Source organism: Eschrichtius robustus, chromosome 16 (assembly GCF_028021215.1).
Source record: "Eschrichtius robustus isolate mEscRob2 chromosome 16, mEscRob2.pri, whole genome shotgun sequence".
NCBI lineage: Eukaryota > Metazoa > Chordata > Mammalia > Artiodactyla > Eschrichtiidae > Eschrichtius > Eschrichtius robustus.
In genome coordinates, this window is record NC_090839.1 from 53,221,988 (window position 1) to 53,235,866 (window position 13,879).

The 13,879-nt window shown below is 41.9% G+C and overlaps 1 protein-coding gene across 1 annotated transcript in view; it reads left to right on the forward strand.

Annotated features, from left to right (window-relative positions):
* The first annotated feature begins 7,686 nt into the window (after nt 1-7,686).
* Nucleotides 7,687-13,879, forward strand: part of LOC137750398 (ATP-binding cassette sub-family A member 17-like) — an 80,389-nt gene continuing 74,196 nt past the window's right edge. Inside the window, 4 exon segments of the mRNA XM_068524765.1 lie at nt 7,687-7,750; nt 8,025-8,141; nt 8,144-8,268; nt 12,708-12,830. Coding sequence (XP_068380866.1) covers nt 7,687-7,750; nt 8,025-8,141; nt 8,144-8,268; nt 12,708-12,830 — 429 coding nt within the window.

Here is a 13,879-nt window from a genome sequence, read left to right on the forward strand (position 1 = left end):
AAAAAGGTTTCTCTGGTTATTCTCTGGAAGAGTGATTGGAAGGGGCTAGAGTTTGCAGATATCAGGAAGGGAAAGATGCCTTGCTATTTGCCAAATCCAGTGCTTTCTTTCCCCTCTTCTTTTCTTTGTCCTCATTGTGACAGGGATGCTTTCATCCATCTTTTGCTTTCATCCATCTCTTTGGAATTCTGTACTGCTTTGAATGCTGTGATACTGTAATCTTCATCTATTTCTACCTCTCTGCCATTTCCACTGGAGTCTTCCTTGCTCACTTTTTGTCCTCAAGCAGTTTTCTGCCTTCTTTTCCTCCCTCTCTCATTACAGAATGATACATGAAACAATGCAGTGTTTAATGTAAAAAGTTAAAGTTCCCATCCCTAATCCCACTTCCCAGAATTCTTTGTTAACTGTTAGGGATGTATTTTTCTGGAATTAAAAAAAAATTTTAAAGCATCTTAAAATTTACAATAAATACAAGAATTCCTTGCACTGAAAATTTCAAACAATATAAAAAGATAATAAAAGTTAAACTCCCCTCTTCATTCCATTCCCCTAAGCAAATCCTCCACCCTAGAAGTAAGGACAAACAATAGTTTGAGGATCCCTTCCAAACTGTGGTAGACTTCTGGGTTTTTTTCTTCCCAGCATCTATCGACCCTTTTGACATATGCACAGCTTATTTCTCCCTGGAGCCCTGATCCCTCTCCCACTCTGAGCCCATGATGACTCCACCCTGGGCTCAGGATGAGTCATGTAACCTCTGTCTACACCAGTCTGCACTTGGCCGTCCCCTTGCTATAGGGATTCGTCCAGGGAAGACACATAACTCAGTAAGACTCAAGGAAACACTTAGATTTTTTTCCTGGGAATTTCTGGGAAAAAGATTATTGCTCTTCTGCTTCTGGTATTATGGCAGACTAGGTTATTTGGATCAACCCTCTTTTTGAAAAACAGATGCTGGATAAATATTAAAACATGTTCTTAAAAGTATTAAAGAACTAAATAGACAGTAAGGAACCATCAAGACAAACAACATAGGGTAAAAATATTTTATTTCTTGATCCAAGGGGTAATTACTTAGATGTTAATTTTATAATTGTTCATTAAACTGAACATTTGTGTTTCATATGCCTTCCTGTATGTATGCTATTTTGTGCAATTTAACCAAATATGTGTGTATGTATATGTGTGTGTTTAAAAAGAAACCTAAATAAGGCTAAGGAAACAAAAGAACAACAACAAAAAAACCCATATATAGGATAAAAGGAAAATTTACTCATAATCCTATCACCCAGATACAAATGCTGTTTAAAACCTCACATACACCCTTCCTGCCCTTTTTCTAATAAAAATAGGATCATTTTGTATGAACTCTTTGTAACCTACTTTTTATTTACTGTATTGTTAAAATATTTCCATATTCTTAGATATTTTTCTTAAAAAAAAAAAGCGAGGTGAAGGAAAGAACCCAGAGAGGTCAGTGGAGTCCTCAAACTGCTTCTTATGAAAACTGCATCATATGAGGGGAAACTGAGATGTAGTTTCAAGCCTTGTAAGGCGCAGAGGGAAAGAAGAAAAAGTCAAGGCTCATTCAGGAGGGACGTCTCACAGGAGACCATCTCCCCATAGAGCTGGGATCCCAAATGTCTGTACTCTTAGTGTAAGGTTGAGCCAGAAGAAAACACATCTCATTCCCACCCCTGAGGGGCTGTGAGGAGTGTTGCCTCCGAACTGAGCACAGCAGCAGGTGCACCCGTCCCGGGGATTTGTAGCTCAAATTCACATCACCTGGTTGTCCAAAGAAAACCTCTCAAACTGTGGAGTGAGATGTCGACTGCCAGATGCAAATGTAAACCTCTGGAGGAACACGCTGTGATTCTGTATCTCAAAGAAGGGTGGCCACAAGTGTATCACGGTCAATGAGCACACACCAGGAAACAAGACAGCAAGGATGAAGATCAGTATGAACAATCGATGGCAAAAACAGAACCAGAAATATTTCAGATAATGGAATTATTAGCCTCACATTATAAAATCACTATGTTTACTAGATTTAAAGAAATAAAAGACAACTTGAAAGTATTTGTAGATAGCATTTCACTATAAAGAGTCACCTAGCAGGTGTGAGGGGGAAAAAAAGAACCAAACAGAACTTCCAGAGATGAAAAATAAAATGATCAAAATATAAAACTCAGCTGAAGGTAAAACTGGTGAATTGGAAGATAGATCTGAAGGAAATTTTCAGAATACAACACAGAGAGAGATGAAATGACAAAATATAGAAGAAAGGTTAAGAGACAGGGCCCTTGTTATTCAATTCAGAACTTGAACTGGGAAGTCTTAGTCCCAGGAACTGCTAGCAACTGTCTTAGGACATCAAAGAATTAATATGGAGGGAGAGAAAGAAAAGGCTTTTTTTAAAAAAATTTTTATGGAAGTATAGTTGATTTACAATGTTGTGTTAGTTTCAGGTGTACAGCAAAATGAATCAGTTATACATATACATATATCCACTCTTTTTTAGATTCTTTTCCCATATAGGCCATTACAGAGTATTGAGTAGATTTCCCTGTTCTATACAGCAGGTTCTTATTAGTTATCTATTTTATATATAGTAGTGTGTATATGTCAATCCCAATCTCCCAGTTTACCCCTCCCCCCCACCATCATACTGAGTGAAGTAAATCAGACAGAGAGGGACTTCCCTGGTGGCGCTGTGGTTAAGAATCCACCTGCCAATGCAGGGGACATGGGTTCGAGCCCTGGTCTGGGAAGATCCCACATGCCACGGAACAACAAAGCCTGTGAGCCACAACTACTGAGCCTGCGCTCTAGAGCCCGCAAGCCACAACTACTGAAGCCTGCGAGCTTAGAGTCTGTGCTCCGCAACAAGAGAAGCCACCGTAATGAGAAGCCCGTGCACCGCAAGAAAGAGTAGTCCCCGCTCACCGCAACTAGAGAAAAGCCCATGCACGGCAACGAAGACCCAATGCAGCCAAAAATAAATAAATAAATTAATTAATTTAAAAAAATTCAGACAGAGAAAGACAAATATATGATATCGCTTATATGTGGAATCTAAAAAAAGGGTACCAATGAACTTATCTACAAAACAAAGTCTTGATCGTACAATTTGAGAACTGGATCAAGTCTCAACTTTCATGGATCAAGTGGTTGTTTTTCTTTAAAGAATGGGTTTTGTTCTGGTAGAAAGTTAAAGTTCAGTTTCATCAAAAAGTCTATCAAGACTTTTAACCTTTTTTGTGGGGAAGGTGTGGAACAGCTTTTACTTTAAAGATAATTTATCCCATTACTGAGGTGTGACTCTTCTGAATGCCTCAAGTGATCACCAGGAACTGTCCACACTGGCTGGTCAGAACTCAGATGCCTCCTGGTCTTATGTGGGCTCTGGGCACCACTTAGCTCATACTTTCCTGTTTGCTCAGGCAGGGCATATCTTAGTATTCATTAAAGGGGTCCTCTGTGCAGATTTCTAGGGCGATTTCCAAGCACAGGCTTCTTCTCTTGGGAACTCTGCCCTGCAACTCTTAGCCATTTCAGACTCTTCAAACTCTAATCTCTGTCAATGCAGCCACATAGCTGTGTTCCACTTGGGTTTCCCCTCCCTATTCTATGGTCTGAAATGTGCCTCCAGACAGAAAACCAGGGCAATCTTAGTGATTACCCTGTTTGTTTCTCTTTTCTCAGGAATCATAATGCTGTGCTGCGTATTGTCCATTGTCTGATTCTTGATTCTTTTCTTTCCTGTCCAGTTTTCTGGTTATTTGTGGTAAGAGGGTAAATTCAATCTCCGTTACTCCATCATGGCCAAAAACATAAGTCATAGATTTTTTTTTTTTCAACATACAAACGAAAGTGGCTTAAAGAGATTGTGTCATGATAAAGGAATTGGGGGCTGATGGTAGGTGAATGATGCTTCACCTTTTAACCTTTAGTATCATTCAAAGTTTTACCATGTGCATGCCCTGTTTTTTTTTTTAATCTAGTTAATGAAAAATTCTCATTAGTATTTTCAGAGACATTTGAGAAAATATTGCCACTCCAAGATGAAACTGGACTCATGTGAAAAGGAAACAATGAAAGAAACAGAAAGAGGACTTGGAAATTAAAAACGATTATCAAAATAACTTTCATGGAGATAATAAAATGGACATGTTTGAGGTTCTACTGGTGATGGGGAAGATAAAGTCAAGGAAGCCTCTGAGAATGTAAAGCAAAGAGACAAAGAAATGGAAAGTATGAAAGGTGGGTTAGACATGAAGGGCAGGTCTGGAAGTCCCACCTCATCTACTTGGATTTCTAGAAGGAAGAAAGGAGACAAATGAGGGGAGGAAAACAAAGTAATATAGAAAAGATTTCTGAACACCAGCATTTCCAGCTTGGACGGGTTCACTAGTTACAAACAGGGGAACAAAAAAGAGCAAACTTGGGCATGTATTAGTGACGTTTCTGAACCCAGAGATTAAGGAATAGAAGTCTCACTGGCTTCTGGTTACCTACAAGGAAATCACACATTACACTCAGCAACGCTGCATCCTAAACAGTGTAGTAACACCTTCAACATTCTGAGAAAGAATTATTTTCAAGGAGGATCCTGTATTAAATTGTCAGTCAGATGTGAGGGCAGGTGACTATAGAAATTACTTCTCTCATCAGAGCAGCTATATTTCTTTATGATTTTGTTTCCACTTTTGGTTGTTATAACCGTGAAGAGAAGGCTGCAATGGAGCAATAATTTCCTCACTAACATGGACAAGAATTGTGCTCTATGTACTGTAGCCCTAAGTGTGACGTAGCTAAGAAGAACTCGAATACAAGAGCTTTCAGAATGCCACGGAGGCTGAGGCTGTTATCATTTGACTTTGTGTTCCCACTGCCTAGCACAGCCCTGGGCATCTTACACAAGATGCGCCCATTTGTTTGCAGAATGAAGGACTGAGTGAATGACGGTTTCCACCCTTCAGTTGAGAAGCTGGCAAGACCATATCTCCTTTGGTAGAAAGAGGATAGTTGGGCAGCATTTGCCTTCCCACCAGCCACTCACTAACTGGATTTTTCTCTCTGTAGTTCTAGGCTATCCTTCAGTACCTTCATTTGAAAATTACATAATTCAGGATCCCAAAGCTTTCTACGTATTGACTGGAATTGGTTTTGATCATGACTTCAATGACAGCAAGGAGCCCTTGCCACTTGAGGTAAGAGCATCTTTTCCATCACAACCTTATTGTGCTACCCAGCCTTGAGCATCAGTTCAATAAGCAGTCTTGTTACCTGAGCTGCCTCTAGTCAGCTTTGTCAGCTGGTGGCAATCTTATTTCCAGAGGAGGTAAGAGAATACTCCTGATTTTATATCTTATATCCTGGACTTTGAGATCCCTTCCAGTTTTCAGATTCTTTAAAAGAGAAGACTTTTTCGGAGTAAGCCTCTGTCGCAAGGGTACAGGACGGCATATTTTCAGCTGCTAGATTACAGAAGCGAGCCCCAGTGCCAGACTCCATAGACTGGAGTCCCAGCTCTGCAGCGTCCTACTGTGTAACCTTGGGACAGTCACTAACATTCCTAGGCCTCAGTTTCCTTATCAGTGTAATGAGATTGATAGTAGTTCCTAACTCATAGAACCATTGTGAGGATTAAATGAATTTATGCCTATAAAGTGCTTAGAACAGAGCCTGGAGCAGAGGCATTTTCCAGAAGGAATAGTTATTGTCATTATTACTAATCCCACAGACTTCAGATATGGTAGATCTGTTTGTTTAAGGAAAAGGCAGTGTTTTAAATACCAGAATACTTGTTTTCTGCTTTAGGATGGGAAAACCACTAATGTAGAGCTTTTGTGTTGTGCTGTACAGTCTATCTAATGATCAGTTGTTAGAACTGGCATGGGATGTTGGTAGGTGGAGACAAGGCATTTTTCGAACACTTACTCATGCCAGGCCCATCACAGGGACCATCTCACTTGACCCCACAGCACCTCTGAGGTAGGTACTGTTAACATCATTCCCATTTTACTGATGAGGAAACCAAGGCAAGAAGATTAAGTAATTTGCCAAAAGTGCCATGGCTATTCATTAGGAGATTGGGGTTTGGATCCAGGTGGTCTGGCTCCAGAGCCTGCACTCAGAACTGTTCTGCAGCACTCCTTTCCGGATGGGGGCTCAGTAGCCCCTTGTCTGTTTCTTAGAATGGTCACAGCAGAATGCAGAGAAGACCACAACTACAGTGTGCTCCGCAGAGGGGCATCTACCACTGTGGGTGCCTTTCCTCCCATCGCAGCTGACGTCAGGCACACCCTTGCTCTGTCCTGTTCCTTTTCTGAGTTTCACAATCTCATGACCGAATTTGTTTCTCTTTATTCTTCATAGGTTAAGTATTACTTGCGCTTCAGTTGTTTTCAGAGGAATTATTTATTCTTGAGGCTAATACTCCATGAAGATGACTTTCAAGGCTGGAGCACATCCTATCTTTATCCTCCTAACCTAAACCAAGAACCCTGGGACTATGGACTTTCCGATGGGGGATCCCCTAGTGAGGAAGCCTCTGTGTGTTATCATGAGCACAGCCTGCTTTTGTCCCATATTTATGATGCTATTTGTGTTGTTTTTGCTCTCTGAACACTTGCTAAACTAACATTTCAGAAGAGGTTGAAGGAGTTACATTTAGAAATGTGGCATTCTGTAAAACGCTTACATTCTAGAGTAAGTTAGTCCAGCAGTTATGCATTTGATTGTTTTGTACTGATACTGAATTGTTCGAGAGAAGAATGGAAGCATTTTACAGGAACAAGTGCCTTCTTTATGTTTCTGTATGTGTTAACTTTTCTGCTTATAAAAATGTGTACCTGCCGTTAACTCTCTGCAGACTATGGGAGAACAGTGGGGCAACGTGGAGATCTGCTCATCCTCTCTCCTCCACAATAAGCATCGTATTCCTGACTGGAGTCCCACGAACTGATCCTCTCTTGGACTCACGCCCTCCACTTCACTGTCGAGTTTTGGTCTCCCTCTTTGTGAGGGGTTTAGGGTGACCATCCTCTAGGGAACTAACTGCTCTTAGAAAATTAAGTTGACAGTCTGCACCACCTTGTAGAGTGACCACACAATTGACCTGAAGCCTTGGGCTTGCAAGCCCCCCAAGTGGGAATCCAAGTCCCAGCGTTTATAGTTTCATGTGATTCTAGAATAGATGTGAGCAGTTCTGCAGTCAAGAAAATGTAATAGTTCCCAGAACTTTATCATCAAATTTGTTCCTGCCTTTTTCATCCTGACAGATCTGGAGGCCTGCCTAGGTCTAGGCCAACAGAAGACCTTAGTCCCCTCAACTCCAGTGCTGGCATACCCGACCCTGGCTCTGCCGGTTTGGAGGCCTGGTGATGCTTGCTTGGAAGTGGGGCCATTATTTCGTAGAAGACTCCAAAACCAGGGCTCTTTGCCTTTCAATCTATTGTTCCCCAAAGCTGACCTTAGCACACCAGCTGTGCTGTATTGAAACAAGGGTTACTTATGGTAAAGACTGTTTTTGAGGCTTGGCAGCAAAATTCAGTGACCATGACCCTTGGACTACAGCAGTGACAACTCAGAGACAGGTCACAGCAGTTGAGGGGGGCTGTGTCTTCCAAGTGCTTTGAATTTAACTACTCGTATGTGCTGCATGAGCAAAACTGCAGAATGGGCACACTTTCCCTGAAGCCTGAGTACTTAGGGGAGAAGATGCAGTCCCACCTGGAAGATTGTAATATTGGGTATCCCTTATTTTGTCTGCCCAGAACTACTTTACCCCATTTTCTGATAAAAGACACTGTCCCTCAGCCACAGGGGTCCCATTGTGACTTTCTGCTCTTTCTTCCATATTGTAGCATCTTGGCTATAGGAATGCCTTTTCTATTCCTGTCTGTGTGTGAATGGCTAGCCATGACCCATCTGAATTATCTGTTGTTTTTCATCTTCATTCTTAATCTCTTATACTTGTTATCCACTGCTTTCTCCTGTCGGATACAACAAAGAAGTCTTCCTGGCCATACAGCGTGCAACAGATAAAGCCATTATGTGGCACCACACTCCCAATGAGACGACCAAGTTGTTTGAGAGTCTCAATGTGCTTCTGAAGAGATCCCACATGGAGCCTGTGTCCAGGACAGTTTCTTCCTGGTCCTTCAGAATGAGTTCCCTCTTTTCCTCATGCTCAGCTTCATCTGCATTGAGCTCACCACCATCAATTCCATTGCACTGGAGAAAGAGAGAAAACTGAAGGTAACTCCATCACATCAGATGTGTGCCTCTCTCTGGACAGGAATGTATGGGAGCTGCTAATAAAAATGGCCAGAGTAGGAGGGAGGCCAAGGCAGGTAAGAGGTTGCTTTAGGTATCAGAGCAAACTCCAAGCAACTTGGAAGTTCTTTCATCATTTTAACCGGCTTGCAACTTAATTCATGTTATTACATGAATTCTTACTTTTAGACTGGGAGCGTCCAGCCTAGTGGTTCCTGATTTGCTAACACGCAGCCTCGCACATGATAGGTGTTCAGAAAATGTCTGTGGAATGACTAACTGATAAATGAGGGAAATAATCATCCAAAATTAACTCAGTCTCATTTTGCTGCAAGGTAGATGGGAAGCGTTCTGTAGAAGATACAACTTAAGACAAGGTTGATCTTTCTGCACTCCTCTGTTGCTTACTTAATCTCTCCTGTTACTTCTCTCCTCACTTTTTGCTCTTTAAAAAAATCTTCTCTTCTCACTCTTTAGTTTTCTTCTCTTTTTGTTGATTCTTATGTATTAAAATAGCCTGCCAGTGGCTCCCTGAGCTTTGCTTGGCCTCACCAATAGTGTTTGGTTTGCTCTGTCTTCTTGCATATTCAGACATAAGGAGCAGTCTCATCCTGCTGCCTTGTTAGGCTATGTCTGATAGGGTGGAAAGGCAGGGAACCTGCTTTGCGCTGCGATGGGTGATGGTGGGACAGTGGCCTACCTGGCAGGCCTCTCCACTTGGCTCTGCACCGACTGAAAAACCCCAGGGAAACTAGAAGCTTCTGGTGTGTTGTTGGAAACCCCTTTTAGTTCCTGGATGGGAGAGAGAGTTTTCTTTTTCCTATTTGTTAAACTGTTTCAGCAACAAATTGGTGGAGGGAAGGGGTGGGCATCAAATGTTTACACTTAATGCCATTGAATTGGTTGTGTGTTTCCTATTTCACGCTTGAGTCTACTCTTTAGACAAGAGTAGGTTAAAGAACACTTTTGAAAAACTTAAAAGTAACCACCAATAGTATTTAAAAGTAGGACATATAATTCTTAAAACCCTGGAGAAAATAAAAGGAAAGAAAATATAGTCCATATACCAAAAGCCAGAAAACAAAGGAAATCACCAAAAAAAGCCTACAGAACAGAAAGTATAATATTAAATAAGGTAGCAGAAGACCAAATATGGCAGTTATAAAATAATAGTCGATGGGATCAGCTTTCCTTTTAAAAGAAAAAAAAATTAGAATAGCTCAAGAAACAAAATCCAACTAACACAAAATGGCATAAAACATGTTGTTTGTTGATTTAATAGTATGTACTTGAATGTGGTGCTTGCCTTGTGCTGGGCAGCACTGTAGGACCATTCATTCCTTTCACCCTCCTACCTTTTATTTGACCCTCCAGATGCACTCTTCACTTTTCTCCACTTTGTTCTCTGTCCGGAAGGCTGAGCCGCCCATGTTCCAAAACATGCTCCCATGGGGAGGGAGCCTGAAGAACCTCAGAAGAAGGAAGTAGGGGGCTGAGGTCAGGGTGTGTCCTGTCCCCCCATCCCAGTTCTCTCCCCACAGGTAGTTTTGGGCTCGGTTTGTCCGTTAGCTGAAGGTCACTGTCTTCTCAAGGTATCTTGCTCCACAAGACTCTCTCCTCTCCTAGGGTCTGGTAACCTCTCTTCCTTCTCACCCCTTTGGGCCCAAAGGTTATAATAGCTCTGTTGGCTGCTGGCCCTAGGTTTCTGCACTGTCCTAGTGTTTCCTATCACTGTGTAAGCATTTGTAATTAGGCCTCTTATAAACAAACCCTCCTCAAATTATTCTGATTTGAGTATAACATCTGTTGCTTTTAGGGACCCTGACTGATATACAATTCTATGAGATAACTACTACTATTATTCTATTTAGTAGAGGAGGTACCCTGAGGCACACAGAGATTGATAATTGCAAGATAACTTTATACAGGACGGTACAACTAGCAATAAAAAACAATTTTCGTTCTCAGATAAATAATATCTCTCCCTAAGCAAAGTAAAACAGATTTCCAATAATTAAGCTTTTGCCTTTCCAAGTGGAATCTTAAATGACATATGCCAGAGAGGAATACGCTCCGTTTTGGCTGGGTGAATTGTCTGAAAAAGGGCATCCACTGGGGGGTTCTAGAAAAGCCCTTAGCCTTGGAGGCTGATAGGATCATGAGTTAGCTCCTCCTTTCTGTTCACATTATAACTGAGACTCAGCCCAAACCTTTCAACTGTTCCTTGGTGAGGAACCAGGAGCAGGTAAGTTACAGTCCAGGAGGAGTCATGAATATGGGATCTGTTCCATGAGGGAGGACGCCCTGACAGAATCTGTCCCTGGGACCAAGGTGGGAGAATGGGAGAGGGGGGCAACCAGTGTCACTTTCCACTTTGAACACAGGATACAACCAGTATTCTGAGAGCTAGGCCCTTTTCAGATCTAGTTTTGATATGGTCTGACTATGTAAATAGGTTGAGGAGGATTAAAATGGATTGTCTTTAATTTAGAAATCTCCTGCACAAGCCCTCGCACCCTGGCATAAGCCCTTTGCTCTAGTTGAATAGATCCCTTTTCTATCCCTTAAGTAGGTGCTAGCTATTCCTCCTGCAGGTGGGCCTCTCTGTTTGGAATGCCCTCTACCTGAAAATTCATACTATAGTTCATGTCCGTCAGGAAGCCTTTCTAAATTTCATCAAATTTTCATTCCATCTTCCCACAGCATGTTGTTTCCACTTCTGTTATAGTATAGATGGAGCTTTCTTAACTCATCTCCATGTAATCCATTCCCAAATTAACTGACACTCCATCACTTCTGAAAAGCTTCTTGCTTGGAGCTCCCAGCACACTGCAGCTGGTAAGCTTCTCTCTACTACACATGGGCTTATGGCCTCTCACCTGCTGAGTTGTGTGTTTATCAAGGTTTGTTCCTAAATCTCTTCATACCTGTACACGTTCTAATAATTTATGTCTTAATTAAATTTTATATAAATGGATGAAAGGGACTGGAGTTGCCTTTGAAAGTTTATTTGAATGTTTTGGAAAGATTCAGTAAGGTAGGTCTCTAAAAACATGTTAGTAGAGGGTTCCCTGGCAGTCCAGAGGTTAGGACTCAGCACTTTCATTGCCAAGGGCCTGGGTTCAATCCCTGGTTGGGTAACTAAGATCCTGCCAGCTGCGCAGTGCGGCTGGGACATGGCGGGTGGGGCGGGGGGACGGGGGGAAGTAAATTTCACGTGGGTGAAACCGCTGTAAAATTTGGGGGAAAAAATTATAAAAGCCCGGGAAGAGTCTGTACTAGGTTACTTTACACCTGTATTTTGCATCCTCAGTGCACTTTGAAGACTGCGATCCTGGAGTGAGCTTTATGTGGACATTACACTAGTGCTCCAATGAGCACGCCCATGCTTCAGAAGAAGAGTTCATGTTCTGACATCGCAGTACTAGCACACATTACACATTTATGTGCTTTAAGTGAAGATGAAATTTTAAATCATGTGTATGTCACTTTTGTGATTCCCTGATAACCAACTTGTTTTTGATTCATTGACCTACTACCACATCCAATCTTAAAAGATAAAAACTCTACTTCTGTACTTAGGGTGTGGAGTATACAGGGTTATTATCATATATGTATCTCCAGTACTAGATTGTGAACTTTTGGAAGGCAGTCGCTCTGCCCATTGTATGTTTTCTGCATGGTACCCAGCATAGAGCTTTGCATTTATTCACTTATCAAACATTTATTAACTTGTATTTACCAAACATGTGCATGTGAGTTACAGACATAAATGACACAGTCCTTTCCCTCAGGCGATTCATGTTACAAAAGAATCCCAAGTGCTAAGGTAATGGAATGTATAGATATGATGGCTGTGTGGAGGATGGGCGAAGCTGACCAGAGAAGGCTTCACAGAGCAGGTAACTCTTGAACCAGGTTTTGAAAATCAAGTAAGATTTCACTACATAAAGAGAGAATGAGAGGAAAAAGAGTCAGAACAACATGTGTGAGAGGCAAAAAACAAAAACAAACAAACAAACAAAAAAGACATAGAAGTCACGGTGTATTCAGTGAATTGCAGGAAGTTTTTTGTGACCAGAGCACAGTATGCCAAGGAGTTTAGATTCTATCCTCAGAGCCATAGGAGCCATTTACTAATAGTCAGTGTTCAATAAATGAGTGAACTAGCAGTATACTTACCATTGCAAAAGAAGAATAATTTTAACACAAGGCCTACTACTAGATAAACTCCACTTTCTGGTTTGTAGGTCTCTTTCCAACTCATTCAGTCTTCATCACCTCCATGATCCACCTCTTCCCAGGACACACATATGACCCTTCATCCCAGACTGCTCAGGTTTCAGTAATAAACAGCTAAACCAGACCAGTTGAAACTGAGCATTAGACTCTGTAACATCTGGTTCTTTTGCTTTTTCTAGGAGTTTATGTGTATGATGGGGCTGCACAACTGGCAACACTGGGTTGCTTGGTTCACCATGTTCTCCATTTCTGCCTTCATTGTTGTTTCTTTCATGACCATTCTCTTCTGCACAAAGGTACACGTCTCTTATCTTTCAGGATGTGCTAAGCCGTGAAGATATGGGGAAAAAATCTGGTGTGGTGTGGGTGGTGGTGCTGAGATTCAATAGATGATGAAGACACAGTTATTGATGAACATTTTTAAAACCTCAGGTTGATATGTGGTGGTATTTGCTAAAACTTTGGCAGATGAAGCATTGAAATTTTATGATCTGGGAGAGCTTTGCCCTCCCTTCAGTTCACTGGTCTTCAAGTAGTGGACATGGGTGTGTTTACTCCATTAGGAAAGTGGAATTCCAAAAGATGTTTTTTATAAACTTTAAAACATTGCAAATTTTGTGCTCCATAAATAATTGAAAATAGCTATTGTAAAAGATAACATTCTTTTATGCCCATGGTATCTTGTTAATTTTTCCTTTTATGCTGCCAGTGGAATTTAGTGTTCCAATTTGCTATAGCAAAATATATAAAACAAAGAAAACGGCCAGAAAACAATAAAAAGAGGAGATGTAAGATATCAAAAGGAATATTACGGACATGAACCAAGATGGCGGAGTAGAAGGACGTGCTCTCACTCTCTCTTGTGAGAGCACCAGAATCACAACTGTCTGCCGGACAATCATTGACAGGAAGACCCTGGACTTCACCAAGGAGGATACCCCACGTCCAAGGACAGAGGAGAAGCCACAGTGAGACGGTAGGAGGGGCGCAATCAGAGTAAAATCTAATCCCATAACTGCTGGGTGGGTGACTCACAGACTGGCGAACACTTATAGCACAGAAGTCCACCCACTGGAGTGAAGGTTCTGAGCCCCACGTCAGGCTTCCCAACCTGGGGGTCCGGCAAAGGGAGGAGGAATTCCTAGAGAATCAGACTTTGAAGCCTAGTGGGAATTGATTGCAGGACTTCGACAGGACTGGGGGAAACAGAGACCCCACTCTTGGAGGGCACACACAAAGTAGTGTGCGCATCGGGACCCAGGGGAAGGAGCAGTGACCCTGGGGGAGACTGAACCAGATCTACCTGCTGGTGTTAGGGGGTCTCCTGCAGAGGCGGGGGGTGGCTCTGTTT